This window comes from Aspergillus heteromorphus (assembly GCF_003184545.1).
Source record: "Aspergillus heteromorphus CBS 117.55 chromosome Unknown BO70scaffold_2, whole genome shotgun sequence".
Lineage (NCBI taxonomy): Eukaryota > Fungi > Ascomycota > Eurotiomycetes > Eurotiales > Aspergillaceae > Aspergillus > Aspergillus heteromorphus.
Window position 1 is genome coordinate 685,905 of NW_020290407.1, and position 13,350 is coordinate 699,254.

The 13,350-nt window shown below is 50.7% G+C and overlaps 8 protein-coding genes across 8 annotated transcripts; 5 read left to right on the forward strand and 3 right to left on the reverse strand.

Annotated features, from left to right (window-relative positions):
• The first annotated feature begins 1,336 nt into the window (after positions 1-1,336).
• Positions 1,337-2,970, forward strand: BO70DRAFT_358323 (putative D-arabinitol dehydrogenase ArbD). Its single transcript, XM_025542261.1, has 5 exons — positions 1,337-1,410; positions 1,500-1,969; positions 2,029-2,104; positions 2,156-2,581; positions 2,641-2,970. The coding sequence occupies exons 2-5, from the start codon at positions 1,534-1,536 to the stop codon at positions 2,819-2,821; spliced, it is 1,119 nt and encodes a 372-aa protein (XP_025403300.1). The 5' UTR covers positions 1,337-1,410; positions 1,500-1,533; the 3' UTR covers positions 2,822-2,970.
• Positions 2,971-3,076: 106 nt separating this feature from the next.
• On the forward strand, positions 3,077-3,586 carry BO70DRAFT_358324 (uncharacterized protein). Its single transcript, XM_025542262.1, has one exon. It carries the CDS (start codon positions 3,248-3,250, stop codon positions 3,440-3,442), a length of 195 nt encoding a protein of 64 aa, XP_025403301.1. The 5' UTR covers positions 3,077-3,247; the 3' UTR covers positions 3,443-3,586.
• A 597-nt stretch (positions 3,587-4,183) lies between these two features.
• Positions 4,184-4,747, forward strand: BO70DRAFT_358325 (uncharacterized protein). Its single transcript, XM_025542263.1, has 2 exons — positions 4,184-4,246; positions 4,360-4,747. Exons 1-2 carry the CDS (start codon positions 4,225-4,227, stop codon positions 4,512-4,514), a joined length of 177 nt encoding a protein of 58 aa, XP_025403302.1. The 5' UTR covers positions 4,184-4,224; the 3' UTR covers positions 4,515-4,747.
• A 159-nt stretch (positions 4,748-4,906) lies between these two features.
• BO70DRAFT_425794 (uncharacterized protein) lies at positions 4,907-5,521 on the forward strand. The gene is made up of 2 exons (XM_025547716.1): positions 4,907-5,096; positions 5,166-5,521. Exons 1-2 carry the CDS (start codon positions 5,075-5,077, stop codon positions 5,345-5,347), a joined length of 204 nt encoding a protein of 67 aa, XP_025403303.1. The 5' UTR covers positions 4,907-5,074; the 3' UTR covers positions 5,348-5,521.
• Positions 5,522-6,751: 1,230 nt separating this feature from the next.
• On the reverse strand, positions 6,752-8,338 carry BO70DRAFT_283350 (general substrate transporter; the record flags this gene model as incomplete). The annotated part of the gene is made up of 2 exons (XM_025539087.1): positions 6,752-7,025; positions 7,092-8,338. 2 exons carry the CDS (start codon positions 8,336-8,338, stop codon positions 6,752-6,754), a joined length of 1,521 nt encoding a protein of 506 aa, XP_025403304.1.
• A 112-nt stretch (positions 8,339-8,450) lies between these two features.
• Positions 8,451-8,969, reverse strand: BO70DRAFT_80380 (uncharacterized protein). Its single transcript, XM_025548733.1, has one exon. It carries the CDS (start codon positions 8,834-8,836, stop codon positions 8,564-8,566), a length of 273 nt encoding a protein of 90 aa, XP_025403305.1. The 5' UTR covers positions 8,837-8,969; the 3' UTR covers positions 8,451-8,563.
• A 710-nt stretch (positions 8,970-9,679) lies between these two features.
• Positions 9,680-10,110, reverse strand: BO70DRAFT_80393 (uncharacterized protein). The gene has a single exon (XM_025548734.1). It carries the CDS (start codon positions 9,980-9,982, stop codon positions 9,752-9,754), a length of 231 nt encoding a protein of 76 aa, XP_025403306.1. The 5' UTR covers positions 9,983-10,110; the 3' UTR covers positions 9,680-9,751.
• A 1,803-nt stretch (positions 10,111-11,913) lies between these two features.
• Positions 11,914-13,104, forward strand: BO70DRAFT_80397 (uncharacterized protein). Its single transcript, XM_025548735.1, has 3 exons — positions 11,914-12,529; positions 12,627-12,767; positions 12,830-13,104. Exons 1-2 carry the CDS (start codon positions 12,042-12,044, stop codon positions 12,679-12,681), a joined length of 543 nt encoding a protein of 180 aa, XP_025403307.1. The 5' UTR covers positions 11,914-12,041; the 3' UTR covers positions 12,682-12,767; positions 12,830-13,104.
• The last annotated feature ends 246 nt before the right edge of the window (positions 13,105-13,350 follow it).

The following is a 13,350-nucleotide window of genomic DNA, read 5'->3' on the forward strand; positions in this document are numbered from 1 at the left end:
AGTCATAGGTAGATAGCTCAAATGTATACGAGTCCAGTATCTACAAGTAGTCGGTAGACCATTGGTTTGACCAATAATGAATGGAGTCATACCAAGCACACGAATCAACTGCAATGAATGGCCCCATCCTCATCCCCATCAAATCGGGGCAGAAGACGACGCCCACCGAAGCTCAATTCAAGCCATGTCATGTGGACAACACACACTCATTCTTACTTTTGCCTATCCCCAAAACAGATTATGTTGGGATGGGCATGCCCTCTGGAGGCAAAACAACCGCGCCTGCCAGCGAGTGCAAGTGAGTGATGAAGGGTTAGTAAACCTTTATTTTGATAGTCAATTTGGATGGATCCAGGAAGCAGCCCGCCCCATGCCACCCGAGATGCCCCACATCTCTCCCGGAGGAAAGTGGTTCAGGCTACCACCCCAGCTCCCTGGGCTGTGGGACCCCCATCTTGATTAGTGGGTTTGACGTTTTGTGGAGTGTGGACGGGCCGGGTAGATAAGTATTGTACCATCTATACGGATTACGGTTGGAGTCATGTCAAACCCACACACACACACACATTGTATATATTGGAGTGCAGGGGACTACGACACACTTACATATGTGGGTAGGTAAGTGGGCAATTGACATGAGGGATTGGCTCACATCCTCGGGATCATCTGCATGTTGAAAGTACGTGCAGGTTACTGTTGGTGTTAGAGCGTATCGCACCCATGGTTTGGGGCCGGGGGAGAGTTTGGGTGGTTGGCGCGGCGTCGAGAAGTCAATTCCATCGGGCAATCGATGGCTGATAATACGGGGTAAGGGGACAAAGCGAGGTAGGGTAGGGAGGAATGCATCATCGGATATCTGAGGAGTCCGATGATGGAGTGGAAGGTGGAAGAGTCACACGGGGGGGGGGCGAAGAATCAGGCAGGCGTTGGCTGGGGACTCCACCCGAAGGCAGATCCCGTCTGATCGCTGCATGGCGGTTGGGGCCTGGCCCAGACAACTTACATCACTGCGGCCATGAAGGAAGAACAAAAAGAAAAATCCTCCGTCCAGACCACGGATATTCCTACTGGGATGTGACGGGGATGCGGGCATCCATCGCCATTGAGGGCGATAATCCATTCCTCTCTGGCAGCCAGCCAGTCCCTCAGCTGTTGTCCCTTGGCGTCCCCATTTTCACCGCTACCACTCACATTCCCAGCTCCGTGTTCACCTCCCTGGAGCTGCGTTCTATTCCCAGATCCATTTCCTGTTGATCCCACCGTTTGCCGCCGTGTGTGGACGCATTGTCCTGACCAGAACCCGAATCTGTTATAAGTCCTCTACACCCCTTCTCGACGCAAAGGCGATCCCCAACTCTTTTCTGTCACCCACACGGGTCCACTGTATACAGACACAAAGCAGTACATAAGGTACATATGTCCGCGCGTCCCGTCCATCCCGTCTTCCACCCCATCGCTACCGTGGTCGCCATTCTCCACTACTGACTCCAATCTCATAGTTGTTCCATAGCCGTCCCTCTTTCGGCATACAAAATGTTCAAATCCGTGGTCGCTCGTCAAGCCGCGAAGGCAGTCTCCCAATCCTCCGCATCTACCGCGCGACCGGCCCTGAACACCTTCTTCCGCTCCCTCTCCTCCACCGCTTCTCGCGCCAATAATGACAATGAAAAGGTCAAGAAGGATCCGTTCCTGTCGGCCACCACCAAAGCTCCCGATGACACCCTCGAGACAGAAGGCCGCTTCGCCCGGACAGACGAGAGGGTTAAGATCGAATACCCCGATGACTCGCATATGCCCCGTTCGCCGATCGTGCAAGGCCGTGGTGGGATGCACTTCAAGCGCACCCTCGCTCAATTTTCTCTAGAGAACAGGGTCACCCTTGTGACCGGGGGTGCTCGTGGGTTGGGTCTGGCGATGGCCCAGGGCATCGTGGCCTCGGGATCCGATCTTGCTATTGTCGACCTAAACAGTACGCCATTACCCTATCATCCACGTAATTGGCCAAGTAAGACTAATAATGTTCTACAGAGGAGGAAGCCCAAGAACAAGCCCAAGGGCTTGTAGAGCAGTTCAGGAAGGAAAACCCGGGGTTAGAGCCAGATCAGTATGTCAGTTGATCGCGAATCTCAAGGATTGACGGCTAATCACATATCAGGCTACCCAGTGTCACCGCTCACTACGCCGACGTGTCGAATCCACAATCCGTGAGTGCAGCTATCGAAGAGGTCATCGCAAAGCATGGCCAGATTGACCACCTCGTCACCTCCGCTGGTTTCGCGGAGAACTTTGATGCGATCTCCTACCCCTATGATCGCATCAAGAAGCTGTGGGGCGTCAATGTGGACGGGACATACCTGTTCGCGACTGGTGTCGCGAAGCACTTGATGGAGCGCAATGCTTCCGGCAGCATGGTCATGATCGGTAGCATGTCCGGTGCCATAGTGAACATCCCTCAACCACAGAGCCCCTACAACGCTTCCAAGGCAGCTATCCGCCAGCTGGCTGCATCCCTCGCCGTCGAGTGGGCTTGCTACGATATCCGCGTCAACTGCATCAGCCCTGGATACATGCTGACCGCTCTGTAAGTGTCCCGCACGCATGAAGCACGCTGGGAAGCGGCCACTAACATGATGGCTATAGCACCCGCAAGATCCTAGACGAGAACCCCGAGCTTCGCGACAAGTGGATCTCGCTCATCCCCACCGGCAAGATGGGCACGCCCGAGGATCTGATGGGCGCTGTGACCTTCCTCCTCAGTGATGCTTCCCGCTATGTTACGGGCACCGATCTTCGCGTTGACGGTGGTTACACCCTGACCTGATTCAAACGTCCTGGTTTGATTTGATTTGATGTTTTCCTACGCGACATGATTTACGGAATTTTCTAGTCTTGGTTTGGTAATATAGACCGGTGTGTTGCTTATTTTTCTAGTAGCGTGTCCATTCAATCGTCCTGTTATTAAGCTCTGCAATGTTTTTTTTTTTTTTTTTTTTTTTTTTTTGTTTCTTGATCCCTGACTCTGTTACCGATAGGTCGGTGAGACAGAGACAGATCAGACCCATCGCGTTGCACTGTGACGAATAGTTCTTTTTCTTTTGATTTTCTCTGATTTGATTTGGTGACTGGGACTCTCTCTCCCCCGACGAGTACAAAAAATCACCACTGCGATAGATTTGGCGCTGTATACCCATGATGTCATTGTCATATTCCTTTAATTGACCGTTGTCCCTGTACACAGACCAAGATCATGGAAATGGATTGTCATAACAGCCAGTCTTATCAATCTCATCGAATCACATCGAGGACCGTTTATTTACAGTCTGATATAGTAACCTTATGGACATTAGTAAATGGTATGTTGTGTTGTAGTTATGGGTTGTTGTCCCTGTTGCATGTCATGAAAATGTGGAACACGATCTACGCCCTCCCCCCACACACATGATATACTATATTAGTTGTTCTGGAAACAGTGGGGAAAGCCCCGTCATCTCTACAGTCCACAGTACTATGTATACTTACTAGATACCTACCTATGTACGTTCAGTTACCAGATCAGGTAATCAATGTATCAATTCCTAGAATGATGATATAAGAAAGGTCTGATTCTACGATACTGCTGCGCAGGCAGCTGGGCTATATAGACATAGAATCAGGCAGAAACAAGGCATACATGAAGTCATATATGGGGTCATATATGGGCTGATTCAGGTGATCGTCGGGGTTACGTCAACCAAGGGGCAAAAAACCAACTGTTCCGTTATCATGCCAAGCCCCCATTCCAATCAATACAATGTAATGGCTAGGAACTTGTAAAATTGTGATACAATAATGAAGTCTGATTCTACAGTACTGCAGGCAGACTATATAGATATAGAAACATGGCAGAAATCAGGCAAACTTAACATGAACCTATAGCGAAACCGGCCGACCGCTGAGACACGAGACAGGGTGAGCGGATGAGCCATTGAAGCTCCATACTTTTTGTCGGCAAGCTCATCATACCTTACCAACTGAACCTGGTAGATCTGGATAGAGTTTCGAATAACCTAACCAGATACAGGAGGCGGTAGCAAGCGCTTATATGTATATCCATAACTAACCCAACCAGTACGCAATTAATATTCCTGGCCGAAACCTCCAGCTATCCTACTCCTATCCATCTACGGAGTACATCTCTCTACCCATCACGACAATCCAACCCTGACACCTCTCCCACCCTCGAAAATGTCTAGCACAGACTGTCTGCGTACGTTATCTATCTACCTAATAGACTGCATATTGCAGTAAACAAGCACTTGAACCAACTACCCACACCTACACATACACATATACATGCACATGCTGACACTGTACGTACAGAGCCCCCCCTCACCCCACCCCAGCGCGAAATCGTCAAGAGATATGGCGGATGGACCCAGTTCATGCATAGTTTTGGGCTGAAGCCTTGGGATGAAGAGGATGCTGAGGAGGGGTTGAGGATTCTGGTTGCGTTTGAGCATGATGATGATGAGTAGAAGAGGGGGGGGTGTCAAACCTAGTATCATTCAGTATCATGCCTACTCAGGTGTCTGGACACCTTTTTAGTCGAGTGGTCTGTTTGGTCTGTCAGGAGAGAAGCTTGGGACGGATGTCTAGTTATAATCCAGGTAGGGTTATTTCAGGATGATGGCATCTGGATATCGTGATTGCCGGGATATGGCTCCAGCAGTTAGAATCCATATCAGAAATAATGGATGTGCTTTGTTCGGTCTTTTTACTTACCATGTTGACTTGATTTACTACCTACCGTAGTATGAGGTGAATGCTTGATTGAGACACCCGACACCCGGGGGAGCCTAACCATCCAATCAACGCAAGAGAGGGGGGGAGGGGGGGGAAGGCGTGGGCGGGAATTTCAGAGTGAGATTGACACTGACACTGACACTGACACTTATCTTGTCGAACTAAATTACTTCCATTATCCCTGGATTCCTGGAAATCTTCAATCCCCAAGGTCTCACAATCTTCGCTGTCTATCGACTAACGCAGCCAAAACCACAACAACCTAACTGTGACACTTATCAAGTTTACCAAAATGTCTAGCATGGACTGTCTACGTACGCTATGCCACTGGACACACTGCCATGAAATAAGCACTGTACTAACCACAGACACATCCTATACAGAGCCCCCTCTTACCCCGCCCCAGCGCGAAATCGTCAAGAGCTATGGCGGATGGACTCAGTTCATGCTTGCCTTTGGATTGAAACCCTGGGAACGAGAGGATGAGGAGGAGGGACTGCGGATTTTGGTGGCGCTCACAGATAATGATGACGATGATGACGAGGAGGATGAGGATGAGAATTAAAGTGAGGGTTGATTGTACGATGATGGGGTGTCCTGCAACTCGATGCTGACAGATGGAAAAGAGGGTAAACTCGTCCCTGGAACTGCATATGAGGCAGAGATAGATCGCTAACTGTGGGTACTAGGTGCCTGGTTGTGTTGGCTATCATAATGCTGGGTATAGATGGGAGTTACGGATGGATGCAGTTGTTTTGAGATAGGCAACAGACTTGAAGATGATACGTAGTACACCGAATAAACGAATTTCCGGATCTAGGCCCGGATATCCAACCAAACAGGTACATTGTTAAGGTAGACAGACATATAATTGTTGCTCTATCTAGTCTTCCTTCCTCGATAATGAAAATCCCGCCCGAAGAAAATCCGAACCCGAACCCGAACCCGAAACAGCCATCCAAACCCAAGAAAACAATACAAAACAAAACAAAACAAAAACCTGTAAGAATTAATAACCCAATAAGAAAGAAACCCCCTTTATGCACTTATATTTGTTCCCCCCCCCCCCCCCCCCCTCTCCGGTTCGAGCATACTTTTGAGATCCGCCCAATTTTCAGATCCCCATCCATCCATCCATCCATCCATCCATCCATCACATGCACGCACGCTATATCCGATGTCCCAATTTACAGAACACCCACCCACCCACCCACACAAGCACAAGTGAAACCCCAGATAACCAGGCAAGGTAGGTAGGTAGGTAGGTAGGCAAGCTATGTTAGCTGGCTGTCGGGTAAGCCGATGCTAAGCTTTTCGCGCGCCGTCGATCGTGTTTTGTGCCGGGAAACGAAATTAGATTGTGCGTGCGCCTTGGGTCGCGGGATTGCTTGGTTTGTGGGATTACTTAATTTATAAGATTGCTTGGTTCGTGTCGTGGGAATTGCTTATTTCATAAGATAGGCGGTTGAAGGGAAAGCTTGGTTTTGGGTGAAGATTAGGTATTATGGGATGGGATGAGATGGGATTGCTGGCTGGGAATTGGGGCTTGTTGAAGATTGAGAGTAGGTAGGTACTCTGTAACTGGTAGGGGGCTCTGGGGGGGTCTCTCTCGCCTTGCTTTGCTTTACCTAGCTATAAGTAGCGGTTGCTGTTGCTGTTGCTGTTGCTGTTATGGAATGGAATGGAATGAAATGAATGGTTGCTGGCTCTGGTACGCTCGTGACAGCGATTCATGATCATCGCCAAGGAAGTCTTGTTGATGTTGCACGATCTATAACATAACATGACATAACATAACCAGGACACACAAATGGCCTCGTAGGTAGTAGGTAGTAGGTAATAGGTAATAGGTAGTAGGTAGTATATCTCTATCTCTTTATATCTATCTATCATCCAACACCTAAAAACAGAAAATCATAAAACATCGTCGAAATCTTGATTCTTTACACATATATGCATCAGCTTCGCTTCACTCTATTTCCTCGATGGTGGCCTTCTCTTCCAAGACCCGCTCCACAGTCCGGTCTCCGACAGGGAGGGTTTTCGACATGGACACGGCAGCGAAGATCGAGGGCGCGTCGCGGAAGATCTCATCCAGTTCTTCGAGGGACCGGCCCTTGGTTTCGGGGTAGAAGAGGTAGATGACGGGAGGGATGAGGCCGGCGATGACGGCGTACACGATGTAGTATCGGTAGCCGATGTCGTCGATGGCGACGGGAGTGATCATTGCGACGACGAACATCCTGGAAGGAAGGGAACGGGTTAGCGGGGATGGATTGATGAGGAAGAGGGGAGGAGGAAGGACGTACCAGAGCCATTGGTTTGCAATGGAGATGGCTTGCATGGCGACACGAAGACGGGCGGGTGCAACTTCAGCCGGGTACAGGAAGTTGGCACCGAGGAAGCCGACGGGGAGGAAGAAATTGTAGATGAAAATGAACAGGGCCGAGATGATGGAGGCGGTATGGTTGTTGGAGAAAGAGTTGGAAACTGCCAGCGCCACCATGCAGATGGCCATGCCGCCGCCACTGACCATGAATGCGCTGCGCCGTCCCATCCGGTCGATGATAGCGAAGCCAACGAAACAGGACAGGAATTTCCACGTCAGCGCACAGGCAGCCAGGATCTTGGACAGACTGGCGCCCAGTCCGAGGTCCGTCTCGAAGATCATGGGGATGTAGACTGAAATCAGGGTACCGCCGCTCATTTGCTGGAAGAACTGCAGGGTGAAGCAGAGCAGGAACCGGTATAGGAGCTTTTCCTCTCCCATGGTGAAGATGTCCTTCAGCCTCAGGTTGTTGTTTGAGGAGTCTTCCAGGGAGATCTCGTACCCGCGAAGCTCGGCGACAATTTCAATCGAGTCGATCCCTTTGCCTCTCAGACGCGCAAGCGTAGACTGAGCTAGGTCGGACCTGTTCTTCATGACCAGCCAACGAGGAGACTCCGGGAGGAAGAAGATGCTGCCCATGATGATGAAAGAAAACAAGGCCGGGATGGCAAGGGAGCCCCTCCAGGCAGCAGCAGAGTACTCAATCTGATAGAACCCGAAGTTGACCCACTGGGTCAGAGCAAAGCCGAAGGCGATGAACATGCCTGTGAGCACCACGTTTCGTCCTCTTTGAGCAGCAGGGGAACACTCGGACTGCCAGACCGGCACCGTGGCACTCAGCATGCCGACACCGAAACCCAATACCACTCTCCCGACCACGAACTGGGCCAGAGAGTATGCAGTACATTCGAGTGCTTGACCAACCAATGCAATGGTTGCTCCTGAAAAGATCGTGCGGCGACGACCGAGGATATCACCAACAATCATGCATATCAGGGAGCCGAACAGCGCACCAATTGTGTAGCAAGCTACCACGGCGCCTTGGACGGTGGCATTGTGAGATTTCTGATTGCCAGTTGTGTTTATTGTGTCGATCTCCGGGAAGATCTTGACCCACGAGGGGAAATCATCGAGACCTCCAACACCAGATTGATTGTAACCGAAGAGGATAAAGGCGGGACAGGCGACCAAGAAGATTTGAGCGTAACGAAGTGCTGGGCCCTGCATGATGCTCAGTGTCCTACAGCCCAAGAGACTTGGAGATTTGCACGAGGGACACTGGAGAGCAGATGGTAGAGGATTGAAAAAGAAAATGCGACTGCGGCCTCTGCCTCTTCATGGGGTCAGCTCGTAGAAAAGTAAAAGTCCCCAGGCACTAGTCCCCAGAAGTACTCAACCCCTCGTGGGGGGTTGTGGAGGTGTACATGGGCTGATGACCTTCAGCCAGCTGTTTCACCCCTCTGGGCATCGGACTGCTGCCGACCGACCTGGCCGGGGGTACCGTCCAGCAGTGGCCCGTAGTCCCGCAAACAAGAGCGACCACAGGTAGATGAACGGGAGCAGCGATGCCGACGGCCGGGTGGCTGCCCAGCACGGGGTACGGCAGGGAAAGGCGATACCTCGCAGTCTCACCGGAGAGGTGGCCCTCAACAGTACGGCGTATGCGTCTCGTAATGGCATCGATATTCCACCAGTCGCCACATGGCTAGGCCCGATGCTTATCATCCTTTTCGCAGTGTCGTACTAGCGGCAACCCCCCCGACGGCCGGGGTCCCGGTTAGTCGGGTTTAGTCGTGGTTGGGCGCCCGTCGATTGGCCAGGGGCTCCTGGGGCACGCCAACCATGGTTCCATTATCTCCGCAATAAGCACCCCAGGCTTTCTAGCCCCGCGTCCTGGATGTCCAATAATACGCTGATACCAGTTCGGTATCGAGGGCTGGAATCCATTCTCCGAAGAAGAAGGCGACGGATGTTGTCCGATGTGCCCATCCACTAACAGCCGTCCTTTTTGGGAGAGGGTTGGTTCAAGGGGTTGATTGGGAGGCGGCTATACTAAGGTTAGAACAGCAGACGCAGTATGAACTCATGGGGGGGAGGCTCACTCTGTGTTACTTTGTCGACAGTTCATCCATGCATCCCGCGGCCCTAGTGTGTAGGAGGGATGTGGGCATGCATGCCTTACCTCCACCCCACTGGTGACGGTCCATTCCATAGATGTAGGCAGTACGGAGTAGTAAATGGTAGAGAATTTCCTTCCCCTGACCCAGCTGAAGCGGTCAGGCCATCTGGTCGGAACCGTGGAAGATGTCATATGCCGCGTGACACGGCGAATCCCCACCGCGGCTAACAAACAGTCGCTCAGTCAGCAGTCCAGGATCTGGCCAAGAGCGGATGGTCCGATCGGGGGTGTCAGAGTCTCGGAGTTTTTCCCAAGGGCCTGGCAATGCTTAGCTTTGCTTGGGGTTTGCCGTGGCCATTCCGCTGCCACTCAATGGCCAACGCCATTGCGGTATTTATTGATCGCCCTTCTCGACACCTCCTGGCCCATGGTTACCTGCGTGTTGGTGTAACCAGTTCAGCGAGCTCAGCTGATGCTTTCTTTGCATTCCTGAATTATTTGTCGGAGTACCCAGTATCTAACTAACTAGTAGTCGTCGGGTTTGTAATGTCATCCTGCATGACCAATGCATAACAGCAGGGGGTGGGACAGAAAACCCCGCCGAGGCAATTTAGCCGGGCTCGCCCAATGGCTTTCTTTTTGAGGCTTACACTGAAACCCACCCAGTCGATCCTCCACCTGCGGTATCTGAGCTGTTTCGGGGGGGAAAAAAATTGGGCGGGCGATAAGACAGGACGAAAAACATCGCACATCGAGTTGGCGGAATTTCCTCATAGGATCAGGCCAGAGGCATACCTAGATACTGTGCGTGGGGCATGGTGAGCAAGGGAGAATCAAGGCGCACTGCCGGTAAGCGACAGTCCGCGGGTAAGCAATTACACCCCGAGCAGGCTAACAGTAAGTAAACAGCCGGCATCGTCCCATCTTCACAGTCTAGGTAGGTACCGCTTCCTGCAGTGCGCCATTTCCCAACAAATGTAAGGAGCGCCAGGCGCACTAATATTACTAATGGTCTGGCCTTCTCTCGCTTCTACTCCGTACGGATTCTACCTATCAGAACAAATTCTATCCCCCAGAAGACGCCACGCAGCCACTGTCCTCTTGAGCAACAGCCTTACCGGGACGCCGATGCTTACAGCCCCCGGGGACCCCTCTTCATGTTTTATGCTCCTTCGAGCTTTCTCGGGTGACCTGCCGGCAAATCTCACCTCACGTCTGACCTGCCTTGGGGCTTAAGATCCGTCTCGTCACATCTGGTTCTAGGTACTCAGTCCCTCGTAACTTGCGACCCGATTCGAGGGGACTCTTTCAAGGAGACACCCACCCATGAGGGACGGATATGTGAGGATGGCGCAAAAGGCAGTGCGGGATGACTCGGGCCCTCTGCCAACATGCAGCCACCCCACCGTAACCTGTTATGAGCTGGCGAATGGTGTCTATCAAAATGTTGCACGGCGCAGATCCGGCAGTGAGAGATAGCGCATGTTGCTTATCTGGATGCAACCATCCCTCAGAGGGCAGAGCAGGGCTTCTCACAACACGAACGTGTGTATGAGAGGTTCCGCTGTGGGCTTCGATGTAAGCAACCTTCGGACGCAGGGATGGCACTTCCTGAATAACTAGTGGCCTGGGTGACCAGTGACTGTCTGTTAATGATGGGTCATCTTTCGAGAATCGGCTTGGTTTGATTGTAAGTTGTAAGTAATGTACCGGTATTCCCGATGAGGCAACCCGGATGAGACGGTCTAGACTAAGTAGTACTCCGCAAAGCCCGATTGTTTAAAATTTGCTCAACAACGTCAAGTATACTACCTCAGTACTGCAAAGTCATTACCAAGTTGGAAGGAGCAAATATCTAGGTATACATATCACATACCTAGGTATAGCAAGTTATAATTCGAGTATATCAAGGATTGGCCCTGCTTCTTAAATCTGCAGGTACAAATGAATATTTCGGTAGATATTGGATAATAACCAAGACCCTGAACACTATTCTGCAGTCATAATATCCGAGATGTGGGCCTTGAAATTAGCACTGACTGATAATATCTGAAGCATCTCTTTGCGGTGAAGCATCTGTAGGTATGGAGGGCAGTGAGCACGCACAGGAAATCTGAGCCCCCTAAGCGAACTTACACCGTCAATCTATTACAAAGGTAACAAACAACAATAAGTTTTTTTTAAAAAAAAAAAAGCGGGTTGAACCTTGGAAGGGAAATTTACAGCCTCGCTTTGGGACGGCAGGGTCAATGAGGGAGGGGGTTGGTTTCTTTACCCCGGATTTATAGTACCCCGCAGCCCCGTCCGTCCCCGTCCGCTCTCTCGCGGTCATTTCCGCAAGCGAATCTGGCGGCTGGCGGTCGGTGGTCACGTCACTGATCGTCCTGCTCATGGCTCCCACGCCATGTTTCTTTTACCTTTTTACCAGGGCACCGCGGTCTTCCATGCTATGCGTTGGGCAGCTGATGGACAATCAATCGGGCCGGCCGGCTGGCCCCAGTAATCGCTGTTCCATGGGCCATGCATGCATGCATGCATGGGTGGAAGGACACTGACTTACTAGGGAGGTACCTCTCTCCTTTTCACGCATGCATTGACTTCCGTCATCAGGTAGGTAACATTGCTAAGACTAATCATCGTATGTCTCACTCTCGACTGAGCGGGGGCCTCACATCACAGCCATCGGAATCTTTCCGGGTAATCAGCCCCCGGTGCCGCCGGACAATCTCTTGGAGCGCTCATCGCAGAACCTGAACGTGCACTGAATGATCTCCGGCTCGGTGGTCCTGGGAGCAAAAGGCCTATCTACCTATGGGACTGGCAGTGAGTGCTCTTACACTGCGTGTTCTGTGCCCAACAACAACAACTACTACTACTCATGATAAGTCAACAATTGATCCACACTACCTATGCGACAGAGATAGGATTTCCTTTCCTATCAACGAAGAGACTCAGATGACTTTATGTTACTATCTATCTGACTCTAGGCTTCCCCGGTGGAGAACATGGAATCTGAATTGCAGCGACGCCTATTGTCCATCCCAGCCCTATCATCCTCTGCAGCCAGTCCGCCCGAGCGGATGGTACCACTCTTACCTTTACATATATCTTAATAACTCCATCATCACCAATCTTATCCCCAACTCAGGGATTCCGGCAATCATCAACGAAAAACTGACTATGCACAAAACGACTTGGCTTCGGTTTCCCAGGCAGACCTGTGGCTGCAGCAGCCCCAACATGACTGATGAAACCCATCTAATCTGCATGCGAAAACCCCGCCCAGATTTTTCAAGTAGGTAAGCTAGCTATCCTGTCAACGAAATTACTGACTCAGGGTCAGGCGGACCCTTCATATATATATATATATATAACTATATATTTCACCCTCGACAGTTCCAGGATATTGTATTGGAGATCTCATAGTATGAGTTTACCGCTAAGGGCATAAATATAAATATCGACAAGCTTGATGCATAGAGAAGAGTATGTGCCGTATATTGACATTATTTGAAGAAAGCAAGATATCTTTTCGAGGTGAATATACCCGGGACACTACAGAATGACTCCAGCTAGTTAATCTGACGAATGATCAACAGGGGCAAACAGCCAAGAGAGCCTAGCCTGTAAGGGACTAGCTAAAAACAAGCAGTGTTTATCAACACATCACCGCGTCGCGAACCAAACCAAATTAAAAAAAAAAAAACACTGGTGCATCGCATGAGCATGTGCCGAAGCTGACTGGCTAAAGCTCCAAGTCAGGAGTGACTGTGTTACACCCCTCATGCCAAGACCAGCCAGCCAGCCAGCCTGCCAGCCTGCCAGCCACGTCAACTCTTGGATGGATGGGTCGGTTCAGTATTAGCTACTTATGTACAGTATACTCTTTATGAATGAGGAGGATCTGTTTGCGCAATGAGATAAGATATTCTGTGCTCCGCCAACCTCACTGGTATGTTGAAGAAAGGTGACATGTACATAAACAAGTCTGCATGATTCATGTTTACTGTACTATAGCATACTTGAGTATGTAGTAGCGGGACTTGTCCCTGATTCATTCCCCTGTATGTGGGGGGGGGGGGGGGTCCATATTTCGTGCAGATCAGCGGATGCGGGGAAG

Excerpts from the sequence above, each read along its gene's own strand:
- BO70DRAFT_358323 (XM_025542261.1), top strand. The coding sequence starts at position 1,534 with ATGTTCAAATCCGTGGTCGCTCGTCAAGCCGCGAAGGCAGTCTCCCAA. Across the intron at positions 1,970-2,028 it reads TGCTATTGTCGACCTAAACA|AGGAGGAAGCCCAAGAACAA; the intron begins GTACGCCATTAC and ends AATGTTCTACAG. Across the intron at positions 2,105-2,155 it reads CCGGGGTTAGAGCCAGATCA|GCTACCCAGTGTCACCGCTC; the intron begins GTATGTCAGTTG and ends ATCACATATCAG.
- BO70DRAFT_358324 (XM_025542262.1), top strand. The coding sequence starts at position 3,248 with ATGGAAATGGATTGTCATAACAGCCAGTCTTATCAATCTCATCGAATC.
- BO70DRAFT_358325 (XM_025542263.1), top strand. The coding sequence starts at position 4,225 with ATGTCTAGCACAGACTGTCTGC. Across the intron at positions 4,247-4,359 it reads GTCTAGCACAGACTGTCTGC|AGCCCCCCCTCACCCCACCC; the intron begins GTACGTTATCTA and ends CTGTACGTACAG.
- BO70DRAFT_425794 (XM_025547716.1), top strand. The coding sequence starts at position 5,075 with ATGTCTAGCATGGACTGTCTAC. Across the intron at positions 5,097-5,165 it reads GTCTAGCATGGACTGTCTAC|AGCCCCCTCTTACCCCGCCC; the intron begins GTACGCTATGCC and ends CATCCTATACAG.
- BO70DRAFT_80380 (XM_025548733.1), bottom strand. The coding sequence starts at position 8,836 with ATGATAAGCATCGGGCCTAGCCATGTGGCGACTGGTGGAATATCGATG.
- BO70DRAFT_80393 (XM_025548734.1), bottom strand. The coding sequence starts at position 9,982 with ATGTGCGATGTTTTTCGTCCTGTCTTATCGCCCGCCCAATTTTTTTCC.
- BO70DRAFT_80397 (XM_025548735.1), top strand. The coding sequence starts at position 12,042 with ATGGGACTGGCAGTGAGTGCTCTTACACTGCGTGTTCTGTGCCCAACA. Across the intron at positions 12,530-12,626 it reads CGCCCAGATTTTTCAAGTAG|TTCCAGGATATTGTATTGGA; the intron begins GTAAGCTAGCTA and ends CACCCTCGACAG.